The sequence below is a fragment of the Pyricularia pennisetigena genome, chromosome 5, assembly GCF_004337985.1.
Source record: "Pyricularia pennisetigena strain Br36 chromosome 5, whole genome shotgun sequence".
Lineage (NCBI taxonomy): Eukaryota > Fungi > Ascomycota > Sordariomycetes > Magnaporthales > Pyriculariaceae > Pyricularia > Pyricularia pennisetigena.
The window spans coordinates 1,067,931-1,082,881 of NC_043743.1; the positions used below are offsets into that span (position 1 = coordinate 1,067,931).

Here is a 14,951-nt window from a genome sequence, read left to right on the forward strand (position 1 = left end):
AGATAGTGGCTGTGATTTTGCCGTGGAAGATGCCACAAAAGTTGTAGGATCATAGTTCCTGATCGTCATTCAGCCAGGGGAGAACTTCGCCGTGTTTCTGCATCTCGTGTCTTGTATTGTCATGATAAGGAAACATAGAACTCGGCTTATCTGCAGTCGATTAGGCAGACACTGGAAATAGCTGATCACAACGTCAGGTACAGTCCCAACAAGGCTATCAGCGGCATGGGAGGGCAACATGTGTGGATGAACTACCCTGATGTATTATTCAGGTCCGACTTTTTGCTCAATTGGGACATCCATATCACGATATGATGTAAGATGACTATTGGCGAGCACAAACCAAGGTAGCAAGCTGTCCAAAATTGGCCACAGAGCTGCAGCTACCAGGTCTCGAGGTTCTTGTTACACCTTGTTAGCAAGAACGTATCGACAGCAAGGTGGAGCAAAGGTAGTGGCAGGACTGCGTTGATGTAAATCGTCCGCCGGCCTGGTGATCGCGGACATGTATCTTTGGAGTTGCCATCAACTGGGGCGTCGACCGAGTTTAGCAAAGAACAAAGAGGGTGTATCTTCAAGGATGAAAAAGACCACTTTTCGTGCAGGGTTGACTATGTGGGTTAAGATCCAAGACGATATCTGAAAGTACATCAGATTACAGCCTCGCTGGCATTACCAGCTCCAAGGCAGGTTGATAAAGCAGGCATCGCTAAAGTCGCTGACAAGGGGGGATGCGGTGAAGAAGTTTCGGCCATATCTGTGGGCCACATTCTGCTGTGCTTGTAGAACACCATCATCAAACTACTTCCAGTAAACAATTGATCAAATCGAATGTATCAGGTTCAAGCTTGAAGATGGATTAAGTAGAGTATGCGAAACGAAGGTGAACAAAGATAGTTGTTGGAGAAGGAGAAGAAGAAAAAAAAGGCAAGAAAAAATAATCGCACAGTGACAAAACGTAATATCGAACCGTGGTTCAATTGGTTTCCAAAGATTAGGAGTGGAGTATTTTGCGCAAGCCATTGCAGTCTCTGGTAAAAGGCAAGGGACTGGTTAAGTAGCTTGTCACACTCCTAGTTGCGAATCCGCAAAAGCAAATTTATATACCATAGATTGATGTGTCTATCTCGATCTTTGTTCACCATAGCTCCGCATCCGCTGAGGTGAACTGACGACATCGGCCTAAAGCTTCCCCTCTACAGCGATCAACCCCATTGAAACCTGAGTATCTCGAACTGCTTTGTTCAACTCATCCTCCTGCAAACATTTTTCCAATACAACACAGAAGGAAAATATTGCAGTTTACAGGCTCACACTAATGAGTAGCAAAATGGCGTCCTGCATCTTTTGCAAAATCATCAAGGGTCCGTAAAGCCCAACTGCAAGGCTCGCCGGGACAAGCTCTGTATCATCGCACTTGGCTTTTGGAGCTGCCTCGGAACTAACATCCAACAACGCGCACAGGAGAAATCCCGTCGTTCAAGCTCTATGAGAGCGAAAAGGTCTTTGCCTTTCTCGACATTAACCCGCTAAGCCGGGGCCATTCGGTACATTTCTTTCTCGATCACTGTTTTTTTTTCTATGGAAATATGCCTGCGTTCGCAGGTTCGGGATCGACCTGTGCTAACACTACCCGGCCAAATGTATAGCTCGTGATCCCCAAGTTCCACGGCGAGAAGCTGCACGACATTCCCGACGACTCGCTCAACGAGATTCTGGTCAGTTAGCGGGATTTGCACCCAGAAACCTCTATTTTGGTTTTTGCTATTTCAATCCTCAAAGCAAATCGCATTTGCATTCCTTTACTAATGCTTTCTTCTCGCACCAACCACCCCCGTGCGCCCACCACATAACAACAGCCCGTCGCCAAAAAGATTGCACAGGCTGTCGGTGCAAAGGACTACAACATCCTACAAAACAACGGCGCCATCGCCCACCAGGTTGTCCCTCATGTAAGCCGCAGTTTGTTCTATCATTTTGCCTGCATTCCTATAGGATCAACACGCTAATACCTCTTGAAAAGGTGCACTTCCACATGGTGAGTCTATAACCCTGTACAAGCAAACTTATCCGCGCGCACGCCCGTCATAGCGTTGGTTGCGGCTAATGCACCACCCCTGCTAAAAACCATTCATCACTACTGCCCGAAAGATCCCCAAGCCCAATGAGACCGAGGGCCTGGGCATCAAATGGCCGCAGCAGGAGACCGACATGGACAAGCTCAAGGCGCTGTTTGAGGATATCAAGTCCAAGATGTAATGGGCCAGAGGGCTTAACTCTGCTGTTGCTGCTGTTGAGCCATTTTTTGGGTGGGGGCTTTTCTAGGAGTGCGACGAGCTCATTACCCCATAAGGTCGGACTTAGAGTCCTGCCTGTTCTTCAGCCCACCATTTACAAATGAAGCTTTCTTCAAATTAATCGGCAAGAGTCACATCGACGAACGGTTGATTCGCGATTACAAAACCTAAACATTTCATCCATAGTCCCAATCAAACGAAGAGAGCGCAAACATGGCCTCAACTTTGCTAATATACCTGATACGAACGCCGTGAGGGGGCAGAATTTGCCCTACAGAAATAACATCGAGTACTTGGTTATCCACCAAACAGTCTACACATGTGCGGAAAAGGATAACAAGAAAAAAGAAGAAGAAGAAAAGAGAATTGAAAACACAGCCGTCATCTATCTGTCAATTTTGGCATTTCCACATCGCAACTCGTGATCATAAGCCTGACATCAGCACAACACCGACCTAAGCGGTGCCGTTCAGTGTCACGGCCGGCGGCGCACTGTCCTGGAGGGATGATTTCTCGTGTGCCGAATCGACCTTCTTGATCGCGTTGTCCTCCTGCTTCTGCTTCCCGCCCCCATTGACTATGTACTTGAAGTCCTTGGGCGGGTAGTAGTTGACCGTGCCGTTCTCGCAGAGGACGCCCGTCCTGTCGTACCACGACCGAGCGCGAATGTACGGGTCAAGCTGCCAGTATTGCGACCGCAGGGTGCTGGCCAGCTCCGAACGCTCCTTGCGCACCGCTTGGTCTGTCGGGTTGCGCATCATCTTCAGAGTGGCTTCCTCAAAAGCCGAATAGAGCTTTGAGCGCTCGGCCAGTAGCCGGTCGCGTGTCGCCGTGTCCTTCATTCGGTCATTCTCGCCGGGAATCGGCTCCGTGTATTTGTATTCCCATTGCTCCTTGCCCTCCATTTCGACGGGTACCTTGTCTAGTGATACGTACTCCTGCAGGGCGTTGATGTCATTGGTAAAGGTCACCTTGGCCGCCACTACCGGGTCGAGCCAGCCGCGGATGATCCTCCAAATGCCTATATGGAGTCAGTACTTTAATCTAGCCGTCATTGCAAATCAGCGCGGGAATGGAGTTTTCCATGTTGGGCGTACCTTGGAAGACCCAGGGTGCCTTGTGGACCAGTACAGCACCCAGCGATTCGGGATAGTTTGCCTCGAAGCACTTGATCATGAATTTGACAGGGGAGTAGTCCTGGGGTTTTCGTCAGCCACGGCACATCCTACCAAATCACAACTCCGGGGACTTACCATATTGGCCATTGAAAAGTCCGTCATATCAAAGATGAGCGTCTGAGTCGCGACTGATGCATTAGTTGATGCGCTTCACTCCGTGTCGACTTGGAGTAACTCACCGCAGTATCAATGGGAGGCTTAATCAGCGCCCTAGCTGTCTCGATGAGAAATATGGTATACCTCTCGATACTCTCTGGGGTCTGGTCGGCCGCCCTGTGTAGGCGGACCTTGACATAGACAACGGGCCTGCCGAGTTTGTCTTCGCCGTGCGCTATGCTCTTGCCCATGCGCAGCTGCGCCATGAATCCCTTGCCCATCTTTTGCTCGTCTGACCCTTCGGGAGCCTCCTTCTCGTCCTGGGCCATGCCACCCTCGCCCCGGCTCATGATGTTGTCGTCCACCTTGACCTCCTTGCAGCGCCAGTACATGGACGATACAAGCATGATTAGCGCCTTCTCAACGTCCCACTTGCGCGCGCGGAGGAAGCGCAATACGAGCGCGTCAGGGTGGTCAAACTTGACCATACTCCATATTGTTTTGCGGATCTCATCAGGGGGCATGTTGGCGAGGGTTTCTTGGAAGATTTTGTTTTGGCCGTACTTGTCTTCGGAATCGCCCTCCTGGGCGGCGCCATTAGTCGTCGATGCGTCCGTTTTCCTTCTGGAGAACAAACCCATTCTGCTCTTCTTCTTGCCGCTGTCCGCATCGGCGTCTGCCGTCGGCGTCTCGGCGACCCGAGCCGGTGTCTCTGCTTGTATAACACCGCATACTTCAAAGAGACGGGACCAGAGTTTACGCAGAAGCTCGTCCTGTTCGGGCGTCAGGTTTCCAGGCCTTCCGGGGGGTATTTCGGGCATGTTGTCGATTGTGATTAGAATTTCGTCAAGGTCTGAATGTGTTTGTTGGCCGCTATTGCCGCTGCTCAGGTTGTTGTACAAGAGAGCTGTTATTCCCAATAGTAATGCCGCGAGGACAAGACCAGAACTACTTGATCTATGTGGCTCGGGATCTTCTTTTGAGGCTGTGCGCTCAAGTTCAACCTTGTTGGTAATGCCAAGGACTGAGGTGTGTTTGCTGATACCGAGGGTACGAAAGTGAGCGCGGAAGTAGGATTGAGGCCTCGGCTGACTGGGAGTTCCTGGGGTAGAAGTATGACCGCGTAATAAGGCCGAGGGCAGGCAGGAAGATGTCGGCTTCGGAGTCGCGACTAGGGAACGATGCGTTACTGCTGCTGCGTTAAAGCCAATGCGGCACCGAGGTATCATAAGGACATGTGCGTGGCCCAAAATAGAAGCCGTCAGACAAAGTTGGTTGGGCCAAATTAGAGATCAGACGCAGCAGGGCCTTGCTTGTGAGGGAAGTTTGGATGTTGCGGGGGGCCGCGGTTCTCGTCGGGGGAAGTCCTGGTTGTAGAATATACGTAAACTCAATCAGTAAGCTGCACGCACGACTTGTAGATGTTGAAGAATGATGGGCGCTTCAGTGGACGCACGAAAAGAACAGGCAATGACAGCCGCGGGTTGAGTTTTGCAAAAAGCTTCAAACGTGCGTCAGGCTGATCCAAGTAAGCTGAGAGACCATTGGAACGGTTAGTGTCTTTTTTCCTGTCTCCTCAGATTGAGGCAGCACTGCCAAATAAGCCGGGCGTTGTTGGACTTGGGTCTTTGCGCTTCGGAACGAGTAGTAGCGGGGGGACTTGGCCGGCGCAGAGAGCTAAGTGGCTTTAGATGATGGCGACTGACTTGATGTTCAAAAACCAAACCAATTAGATGATGGAATTGGGGTTCGTACAAGAGTACCGCAGTGTCGAGCTGAGGCGAATTTGTTGAAAAAAGAAACTGGAGATTGCGACCTAGAATATGACGCGCGCGCTGGTGGAATCTGCCATAGAAAGCCTTTGCTGGTCTTGTGCCGCTTGGTGCTTACAGTACAATCTTGGCGAACGCAAAGCCGTTGGGCCCGAGACATCAAACGTAAACCTTCCAAATCCGACCGGGCTGCGCCCCGCCCCGGACAAGAGGCGGGCGGGCAGTTATGTCATCGTTTCGTTTCACGACGAAGCTAGTGGGCTACTCATGACTGGGGCACGGATCTTCCTTAGTGCGATTGATCGATGTTACCCCAACAAATCCGGCTAGCCATGTTCCAAACAACTCAAAATTCGGCTTGGCATCATACCTGGAGAGATCTTTTTTGAGCCGGGGTCTGCTAGATCCATGTTGTTATGCTCTCGCAATATAAAGAAACCAGCCGAGATTTTGGGGACAGATGAAAGTTGATTAAAGCTGGAGTTTGATCAAGATGGGAGTTCCCACAAACCCTGCTACCTTGCGTGATAAATCTTGAAAATAGCCAATAAGATTTGTGGTCCAGGTACCATGCCCATGGGTAAAATATTTACACGAGCCTGGCAGGGCTGGCTGAATGTGTATTAAAACAACCCATGTGGCACGATTGTGAGAATACCTTTTTTTTTTCTTAGGTGGGTATTATAACTACCTGCCTAACTGCCATATTCTTGGATCTGGAGCAACGGAAGGGGTTGCTTATATTATATCGTCCCAGGACTCGTTCTCGTGTCCAACCCGAGCTGCCACGATTAGACACGCCTCTGGGGTGATGATCGTTGCGGGCTCTATACGAAAGCGACTGTGCCGTAATTGGCAACTGGTTGTATGGCTCCAATTACGACAACTCTGCTTTGTGAGCCCTTGTTATTTATACCCGTAAAACAACTGACGGATGTATGCAAGGGATATGCTTGCATCCTGGGCTCCTAATGGGACTCGACCGAGCAGGCAAATTCACATAGTCCTATATGGACATGCTGGTGGTTTTTTAACTTTTTTTTTAATTCTGATATGGTATCATCAGGTGCGAAACGATAAAGCGCACGATGTTTCCGGTCAAATCTTGAGATGGACGCAGAATCTCTTGAGAATGCCGGTATTTCAGAAGCGCGAGCTCGGAAGTGTATAGTTGCCTCCAGTTGCTACTAATAACTCTTCAGACACTGACAACCTCTAGGTTTCAAAACAAGGTGTTTTTTTTTTCTTAAGCTGAAGGACAAGAAACCCCATGAATTTACATTTCTTCTAGGTTGAGAGCGCGGAGATGTGAAAAGCGTGGCGCAGCTAAAAGGGTTCCTGTTAGTCACCAGACCCTGGGTTGTTTCCCGCCTCTGCCGTTTTGGGTGTTCATTAGGCGCAGAAGGAATATCCTGCCGCCTCTTTCGGCTTTCATTTCGGAGATATGGATCATTTTTACAGCCATTTCGCCCCTGTATGTCACAAATCTGGTTATTTTCTGCGCGAGTGACAGTTCTCATTCGCCTGCCCAGATTCTTTGTCACGAGGGACAGTTTGCCGTGCCATAGGGAGCATCTACTAAAGGGCCCCTACTAGAACTGCGGAACCTAGCCAGCCCAACTGGCAAGATGTGGCTGGACAAGCAGATTCATAGGCTACCGGGGCTCTTGCTTGTTTGGGCAGGTACACCACAAGTGCCGCACTGTACTCAACTGACGGCTGTCATCCAAGGTGCTGCTAAGATTTCATTAAAGGTAGATAAATAGGGATTTATGTTGTTCAGGTATTTGGCAAGCAAGAAGCGGCATGAGTTACGATGGATGTTTTTGACATCGGACTTGATCCATCACACTACAGATGAAATGCCAGCTAGTGTAAGCTTAATTATAGGTTGCCACCCATCGTTATACAGACGGACTCATGAGACATCATCGAAGTAAACTTCATTGGCCGACATTTTTTAGGATGAAAGGAGAGTAGAATCGAGTGCTAATTATTTCAGGTGCACCCCATTATCCTGCTATTCAAGAAATAGAGCCGGGCAATATCTTTGCAGCTCAAATTCTTTGCCGCGCGTATGGTTACAAGAGGTAATGAATGAGCTTGCCCAGTTAAGAAGCCAATCAGTCCAGATTCAATGTCGAAATTAACTTGCTTTGCTGCAATTGTGCAACACCAGACTGACTAATTGATGGTCAATTCCACTTTCTGGCAGGTGATATCATAATCCAGCCTACCAAAAGTGTGTTTGCTCCTCCTGTTGCCTTGGCTGGTTACATGCAAAAGGACTTTCAAAGCCGTACTATAATTTAAGCTTTAGTTACATATATTGACGCCAACCCGAAAAACTAATTCCCAATGGGCCCTTCTGCTCGGTGATCGTGCAGTGCCCCTGATTGGGGAGCCTGGAAAGAAGTGTGCTCCGACACTCGATAGGTGGCAAACCATGGCCTTTACCGAAAGATATGCTCGACAATCCGGAAACGTCTTGCTCTCTCCACGAAACGGAGTTTGCTCTGGAGATCTGCAACAGATGCTATAACAAGATAGTGGTTCCAACACGTGCTTTCGCCAGAGCCGTTATCGAGCGGAGCAGATATCTGCCGGAGAAGTGGTCTGCATGTCGTGCTATTAGAAATAACTCTATTTTATTAGCTCTTGCGAAAGGCCCTAAGCACATTGGGGATATTCCGGTCGACAAAGCCCCATCCTTTAAGTGCGCCTCCTTTTTAGCCATTGGTTTGCTGTGGCTGGTTCAGACGTTGGCTGGAAGGGGTTCACTCGGTTCCTCCTGCGCGACAGTACATGGCGAGTTCGTTTATATTGACCACGACAGCACAGTGACTGAATCAAATTGACCACGTGCGCTGGTGATTTGTGTGGTCCTGGATGATACGCCCTGGGCTTTCCATGGAGTGCGCGTGTCGCCTTGTCGAGATTTTCTGGTGCGTGGCAAAAGACATGCTGCCTAACTTGGTTGTCAAGCTGTTTCTTTCTAACAGTACTCTTCCAGTTGACGTTTACCGTTACTAAAGCAAATGTGATTCCTCCATATTGGGTTGTTTTGGAGGTCTGTTTGATACTTTGTAAGTTGTCCATCGAAACTTGAGCGAATCGACTTTTCCATACCTCAATGGATGTACATTTCGCGCAACACCAGTACACAACTTGCCATGGGATATCTCGTTTATTATCACTTGATTTGCCTATCGCCTACCTACCTACTTTACATACCCAAAAGGAGAAGAGAAGAGGACAGCCCTAGCGCTATACTAGAGCCTCGAGCCTCTTGTTGGCGGAATTTGGTTGTTAACTGTTAGCTGTTTGGGCCATCCACCACTGGAAAACATAAAGTCAACGTGAAACACAGCAAAGTTGAACCTGGAAATACTTATGGCTGCTGCATAAAAGGATAATCTCAAATTGGTCCACTTACACGCACGCGCCGTTCCCAGACTTTCACCCAGCTACCGTGCGAATATAACTGTGCACTTTGTCTGCCTTCCTGACCCCTCTGCTAAATTGCCCCACCTGACCTTGAATGAGCAAGGCGACATCATCGTTTGCGCCTTGGTTTGCGGCCTCCAACACAACCCAGTCGCAGCCATGACACGCAACATCCTCCCAGAACTCTCGTGGATTCTCTCTGTGACTCCTCCTTGAAAGAATAGCTGCACCAACCGTCACATCATCAGTCAGAAATGCCGACGCACTACAAGAACACAAGGCTCTTTGGCGGGGCGATCGTCGCCGAGATCCCAGCACAGTTTGCCGACGTTAGGTACGTACACAGGGAGCCGTAGCATGTTGACACAGGGCTTGCGGGCTCTGGGCGCGGCAGTGTCGCAATTTGCGAAAAAAAAATCCCTCTTTGGTTTCGCACGACTAACCCATCCGCGTGCGCGTCTATCCTGTACATAGCAAGATCCGGCAAGTGCCCGACAACCAAGAAGTCTTTATCGACAAGGACGGCTTCACGTCCATCATCTTCGAGATCACGGAGCGCGTCGGCGGGCCGGGCAGCTCCGCCGAGATCGACGGAAAGGCTCTGTCGGTGCATCTCGAGGAGATTGTCGGCTCGGATGTCGAGGGCGTCAAGGTCTGGAACACGACCGACACCGAGTTCACGCTGCTGGGCCCCAAGATCCCCGCCTACACCCTCATCGCGACGCAGACGCCCAAGGCGGACTCCAGGCGGGGCGGGTCCTCGTCCTCTCCCGACTTCACTGCTCTAATCCTGACGCTCCTGAGGCTCGAGCGCGAAAAGACCGACATATTGATCACCGTCAACGTGCCACACATCAAGGGATCGTACGACGAGGACGAGATCGATCTGGAGATGGGCAAGCAGGGAAAGCTCATTGGGGATGCGGTCGAGCATGCCGCGAGGATTTGGTCGTCGTTTGATATACTCGACTGGAAGCTGTTCAATGAGATCTAGTACGCATCCCGGAGGAAAGTGCGCTGTTTACAACCTATGCGCCGAGTCGCTCGTGATATGATTGGTATCTTTCGTTGTAGAATACTGCGGGATTCGATGGGCATTTTACTGCTCTTTCATACCCTTTTGGGTCTGGCATCAAACGCTGCCCTGTCATGAGTAATGAATCAATCAATTTTCAGCCATAAATGTTCCATGCAATATCAGCCTATTTCAACGAGAAAGGAACCCGGGCTATGATATTACAAGTTGTATGATTTGGTTATTTAGAGTATTCTCTTGTTAACCCATAAACGCCAACCACCTTCTTAACCCATGTCATCAATCATAGTACGGCCGCTTATCCCTCAAGCGTCAGGTCTACCAGACCCTTGGTAGCATTATCGAGATCGTCTACACATGCGCCCTTTTTCGCGCCACCTTTCGTCTTGGGCTTAACCTTGGACCACCTTTCGGCGACCTGCTTCATTATGTCCTTCTGCGGACTGCCGGGGTTCTCCTCCCGTATGATCTTCATCTGCTCCTTCATGAACATCTGGTATTCTGTCGGCTCCTTTTTCTTGGACTCCCCAACCTTGGCACCAGCCGCCGCCCCTCTAGGCACGGGCTTGGTCTGGCGGAGCTCGCCCTTGCACCTGCCGCAGCGATGCCTCTGCGGGTTGATGCTGCGCGAGTGTCGCTTGTACTCCCCGGCGCACTCGACGCACTCCCACGCAAACTTGAAGTCGATCTCGTAGCTGTGCTTGGTCGTCACGTCGATGCCGCGGTGGCCAAAGGCCCGGGAACACTTGGCCGCCCACGACTTGAACTCGCGCCCGTGCGGGTTGTTGGTCACGCCAGTGATCATGAAGGTGGCCAGATGGCAGAATTCATGCGCTAGCACGTTGAGCAGCCGGTCTTCGCTGTCGATGACCTTGTCGGCCAGTTCGATGGTGGCATGGTGCCGGCACTCGGTGGTCGTGACGATCTCGGCGGACCCATGGGCGCCTGCCGCTGGGCGGGAATGCTTGCGTTGAATCGTCTCGCGCCGCCAGTTTGCCCGTCCTGCAGTCGTGTTGAGCGTCTTGGTCCATTGAAGTTTGATGCCGCCGGTGGACTCGGACAGTTTCGTTAGCCGACCCTCCGTGATGACCTGGTCCAGCTCGCGCAAGAACTTGTTGGCAATCTCGTGCTTGCTGGCCTCGAAGCTCTTCTTGGCCTCGCGCTGCACAGCCTGCTCCTTCTTTGTCGGGCTTGACTTGGTCGGACTTGGGAGGGGCGGTGGTTGGAATAGTTTCTTGGGAGAATGCTGTTCATTCCAGTCGTCATTGAACTCTTGGCTCCAGAAGGCGTCCGTCGTGGGACCATGGGGCGTCATGGGTATTTTGGTGAGTTTTTTTGTTGGAGATACGAGTCCTTTGGGGCGGGATTTGGGTGGTGTACTTGGTGGTGTCGATGGCCTCACACTAGGGATGTCTTCACTGCTGCCTGTCGCTTGACCTTTGTTACTCAGAGAATGTGGAACAGTCCCGGGGTCTCTGATTTTTATCCAAAGTAAGCAACTGCTGTAACTTCTTTTATGAATTGGTAGATAGGAACTCACAGTCGGAGCTTGGATAATGTCCCAACCAGATCATCATCGGCCGCGGATGGATGGGTCTTTTCGTTTGCGGCCTTCCGGCTTAGCCTCTTCTTATCCTTATCCGTGATATTCTCGGATTTTTTACTCCTGGTATTAAAGGTTGATGTTTCTGTGCCTGATTCGTCTTGTCTGGCACCACTTGCACCAGTTTCACTGTTTAGTTTAGGCTCCCTCATTGATGTCGTTCTCGTGACGAGTTTTCTTTCATTATCCTCCAATTTTCTTCGGTTCAAACTTCTGGATGGTTGCTTGCCGTGCTGCTTGGGCCGCGCGGATTTTGACTTGGGGTTTAATATTTCACCAGAGTCGGAGTCTGGTACCACAAAGTCGTCATCCGAGTCCGGGTCCGAGAATGAAAAATACACCGAGTCGTCCATGATGGTTATGTCCTCTACCACTGTTTCATCGTCATCTTCGGAATCTTCCAACTCGACCGCAGTTGCGACGGCTCGCGGTTTTCTAACCCGAAGTTCCACGCGCAGCGTAGTAGACTTCTCTGGCTCGCTCAGTTTCAAGCTGGCAGTTCGGGTCCCACTGGCCTTCTCATCACCAGTTCCTTGGCCCCATGGTCGGAGAAGAGGGTTATCGACAGTCTGACCCAGCTTTCGACGCCTTACTGTGCTTTCTTTTGCTGGTGGTACCGTCGCTTTCTCTTGAACGCCTGGTCCCGTCACAAGTTTCGATGCCTCCTTAGGCTTCCTTGTTGAAGTAGGCTTAGAACCTGCCTGCGGAATTCCTCGAGTGCGGCTTAAAATGTCTTCTAGCGAAGGCAAGTCATCGTCGCTGCTATCTGAAGCCCAGACAGGTGCCATAGCGCGTTGACCTTGACTGTAAGAAAATATTCGTGCCGTCCCCCAGTTCGATACAAGCGTGGCCGAGTTTGAGTTGTTCAAGTCATCTCAATTAGAAGATTGCCATGCAGTTGCTGTCCAATCGCTATGTGGGATATGTCTTGGTGTAGGTTGAAAATGCATTCCAAATGCGGGTTGAAAATCAACACACAATTGATAGCTGAACAGTTGCCAGGAGCAACCCCTGTTTCTTTTCTTGGTATCTGCGCCTTAGTGCGTTCCAAGTCACATGCGCAGACCACCCCCACATCCACGTATGTACCACGCATCAGAAATTTCTGTCCCATTCACCAGTCAAGACCACTATCCATGAAACGCGTCATCTTGGGTTTCATGCCAAAGAACAAATCCGCGGCGAACGGCGAAAAAAGGTTCGCCCCAAACGATACATTGAGGCGGTGTTGCAAAATTGACAACAGCCAGGGTAGGCTGTGCTCACTGATACCAACTATCTGTCTCTCCTCCCATCACATGAGTGACAACTGCCAGGACAGCATGAACGAGGGCACGCGTGTGTAATTGGGGGGAAAACTAACGCGCTTTGTGTGCGTGCGAGATGAGATTGTGATCTCTCAAGGCTGGCTGCAACTAAAATAACACAAGCCACACCAGCAAAAGGCCGTCCAGATATAGCTTAGCATGATTGATTGGCGCACCTAGCCCAGATCCGATCTGCGATTTTGCATTGGTGAAACGGTCCTAGCCACCTCAAGTTCTTAGATCCCAGGAGGGCTTCTGGAAAATACAGATGCCGTTCACCGTTCACCCCGTCGTCGGATGGACCGGAGATTTTGCATTGTCTTCGCGTTCAGAAAGTCCAGTAAACCCCACTCAACTCATATGACCACGAGATAAAGCACGGAACAGACGAATGAGTAGTGAAGATATTAGATAGTGAGTGCATTGTGAACAGATCTGTTCCCCCCCCCCTCTGTTGTGCGTCACAAAAGCAAAAAAAGGACAAAAAGAAAGAAAAAGTCCGACCGCTGTTGATGTACTACTTGCTATGCGGCAAAACTCCCCAGAAGCTGGCCCAGACCATGGCATTATGCTGTAATCACGATTTTCTATCCAGTAGGGCATAGTCTGGTGCCAAAATAGAAGAAAAAAAGGATCTGACTGTGCCATCCGCCTGCATGGGACGCCAGACACTTCGATTGACACCAATCATCCCAAAATATCTAGCGCCCGCGGCGAGCTTTGTCTCTGCAACCTCAATTGGCCGTGTGCCTGATCAAGTGAGACTTTTAGGGTCCTGCACAGGTTGCATCCCTCCACTGTGGCTTGTTGCGACGGAAAGGCCAAATGTGCTTGCTTATTATTTTCTTCAATCCTCCCAGCCTCGCATATATACTTGGTAGAACGGTATCTTAAAAACTCGACAGGTTAGCGCCAGGTTAGTAGTGCTGGAGAGCACCCCCCGGATCGAGTGGTCTAGCCGAGAAAAGGGGCAGGTAAGCAGGGTAAAATCGTTTAGAGACCAGGGAATAGATTAACTGCATCGTCATCGATATCCGTCGGTGTTCCAAAGTCCAATTGGCATGTTTACAAAGCAACCAAAAAAACAGGAAATCCCACTGTTGGCCTGCATGTCTGCGCCCTCGGTACCTGCATGGAACTGGGATTGGGAGGGAGCTAGACTGAAAAGGGGGTCGTAATGTCAATACGGCCACAGAACAAGAAAAAAAAAGGCCGAGCCGTTCGAATAACGCCGCCGGGGTGTTTGACCGTTTCATTTGGGATCGTTTCGCGGCAGTAAGCACCCCACCTCCCTTTTGGCCAACTTTTCGGACCAACCAACTGCAATCTTCTTATTCACTTTGGGTCCCCTTTCAGACCAATTGTATGCCTCCGCCACATCTCCCGGAATTGGGAAATTATGTGCTTTACAATAATGCCGATCGAATGAATATTTTGGTGATGCCGAGAAGATACCAATACTGCGCAATTAATTTCTCCCCATAGTAAAAGCATTTGCCAAACCCACCTCGTGCCTTCTCGCCACTTTCGGAGGGGCAGCATCGAGATGCCCAAGGCTGCTGGTTCCAAGGTTGTAATAATGGAGTGCCATCCGGCCAGTAGCGAGACGGGGACGAATTTTCTGGATGCCGATTTGCCAACCCCCCGTCGTGATGGATGCTTGATTCTGGGCTTTTTGCTCAACGATACGAACCAGATCAGTGCCAAAATAGCATACTGGTACAAAGGTGCAGGACGGGGCGTCTGATGTGGTTCCTCAAGGTGTACGTCGTACAAAAACGTGCCAGCATTCTCACAGGACTGACAAACCAATAAGCTGTAGACGTGCGTTGTGCATTACCTTTCGTCCACCACACCTGCCATCTGCAACCTCTCGTATCAATGTGCTAAATGTCGTCCAAAGAGAGCTAAAAAGCGAGCTACTGGTTGCATACAAATGCATGTGTACAAGCAAACATTAGAGGCGCAAGTTGTACTTTATGCATGGACGTGCTCTTCCCGCTCCCGCCCGCTCTAGACTGGCAGCAAACATCAATTGGCGGCATTGAAGAGCAAACAATAACTTAGCTCAAGCCTTACTGCTGACTTTCATGTGCGTGGCAAGATAGACACTTTGTCGCGACCAGTCCGTGACTCGCAAGGCAAAAACCTACGTACGCAGTAGCGCTTTTTTTTTTTTTTTTGAGAAAAAAAAAAGTTGTTTAGAGTCGCGTCA

The 14,951-nt window shown here is 50.2% G+C and overlaps 4 protein-coding genes across 4 annotated transcripts; 2 read left to right on the forward strand and 2 right to left on the reverse strand.

Moving 5' to 3' along the window:
* Positions 1 to 1,318: 1,318 nt before the first annotated feature.
* On the forward strand, positions 1,319 to 2,259 carry PpBr36_08270 (uncharacterized protein; the record flags this gene model as incomplete). The annotated part of the gene is made up of 6 exons (XM_029895401.1): positions 1,319 to 1,364; positions 1,465 to 1,547; positions 1,650 to 1,718; positions 1,860 to 1,952; positions 2,024 to 2,038; positions 2,152 to 2,259. 6 exons carry the CDS (start codon positions 1,319 to 1,321, stop codon positions 2,257 to 2,259), a joined length of 414 nt encoding a protein of 137 aa, XP_029747434.1.
* Positions 2,260 to 2,752: 493 nt separating this feature from the next.
* Positions 2,753 to 4,800, reverse strand: PpBr36_08271 (uncharacterized protein; the record flags this gene model as incomplete). The annotated part of the gene is made up of 4 exons (XM_029895402.1): positions 2,753 to 3,318; positions 3,395 to 3,494; positions 3,551 to 3,592; positions 3,655 to 4,800. The coding sequence occupies 4 exons, from the start codon at positions 4,798 to 4,800 to the stop codon at positions 2,753 to 2,755; spliced, it is 1,854 nt and encodes a 617-aa protein (XP_029747433.1).
* A 4,244-nt stretch (positions 4,801 to 9,044) lies between these two features.
* Positions 9,045 to 9,784, forward strand: PpBr36_08272 (uncharacterized protein; the record flags this gene model as incomplete). The annotated part of the gene is made up of 2 exons (XM_029895403.1): positions 9,045 to 9,124; positions 9,265 to 9,784. The coding sequence occupies 2 exons, from the start codon at positions 9,045 to 9,047 to the stop codon at positions 9,782 to 9,784; spliced, it is 600 nt and encodes a 199-aa protein (XP_029747436.1).
* Positions 9,785 to 10,124: 340 nt separating this feature from the next.
* On the reverse strand, positions 10,125 to 12,217 carry PpBr36_08273 (uncharacterized protein; the record flags this gene model as incomplete). Its single annotated transcript, XM_029895404.1, has 2 exons — positions 10,125 to 11,301; positions 11,367 to 12,217. The coding sequence occupies 2 exons, from the start codon at positions 12,215 to 12,217 to the stop codon at positions 10,125 to 10,127; spliced, it is 2,028 nt and encodes a 675-aa protein (XP_029747435.1).
* Positions 12,218 to 14,951: the final 2,734 nt, after the last annotated feature.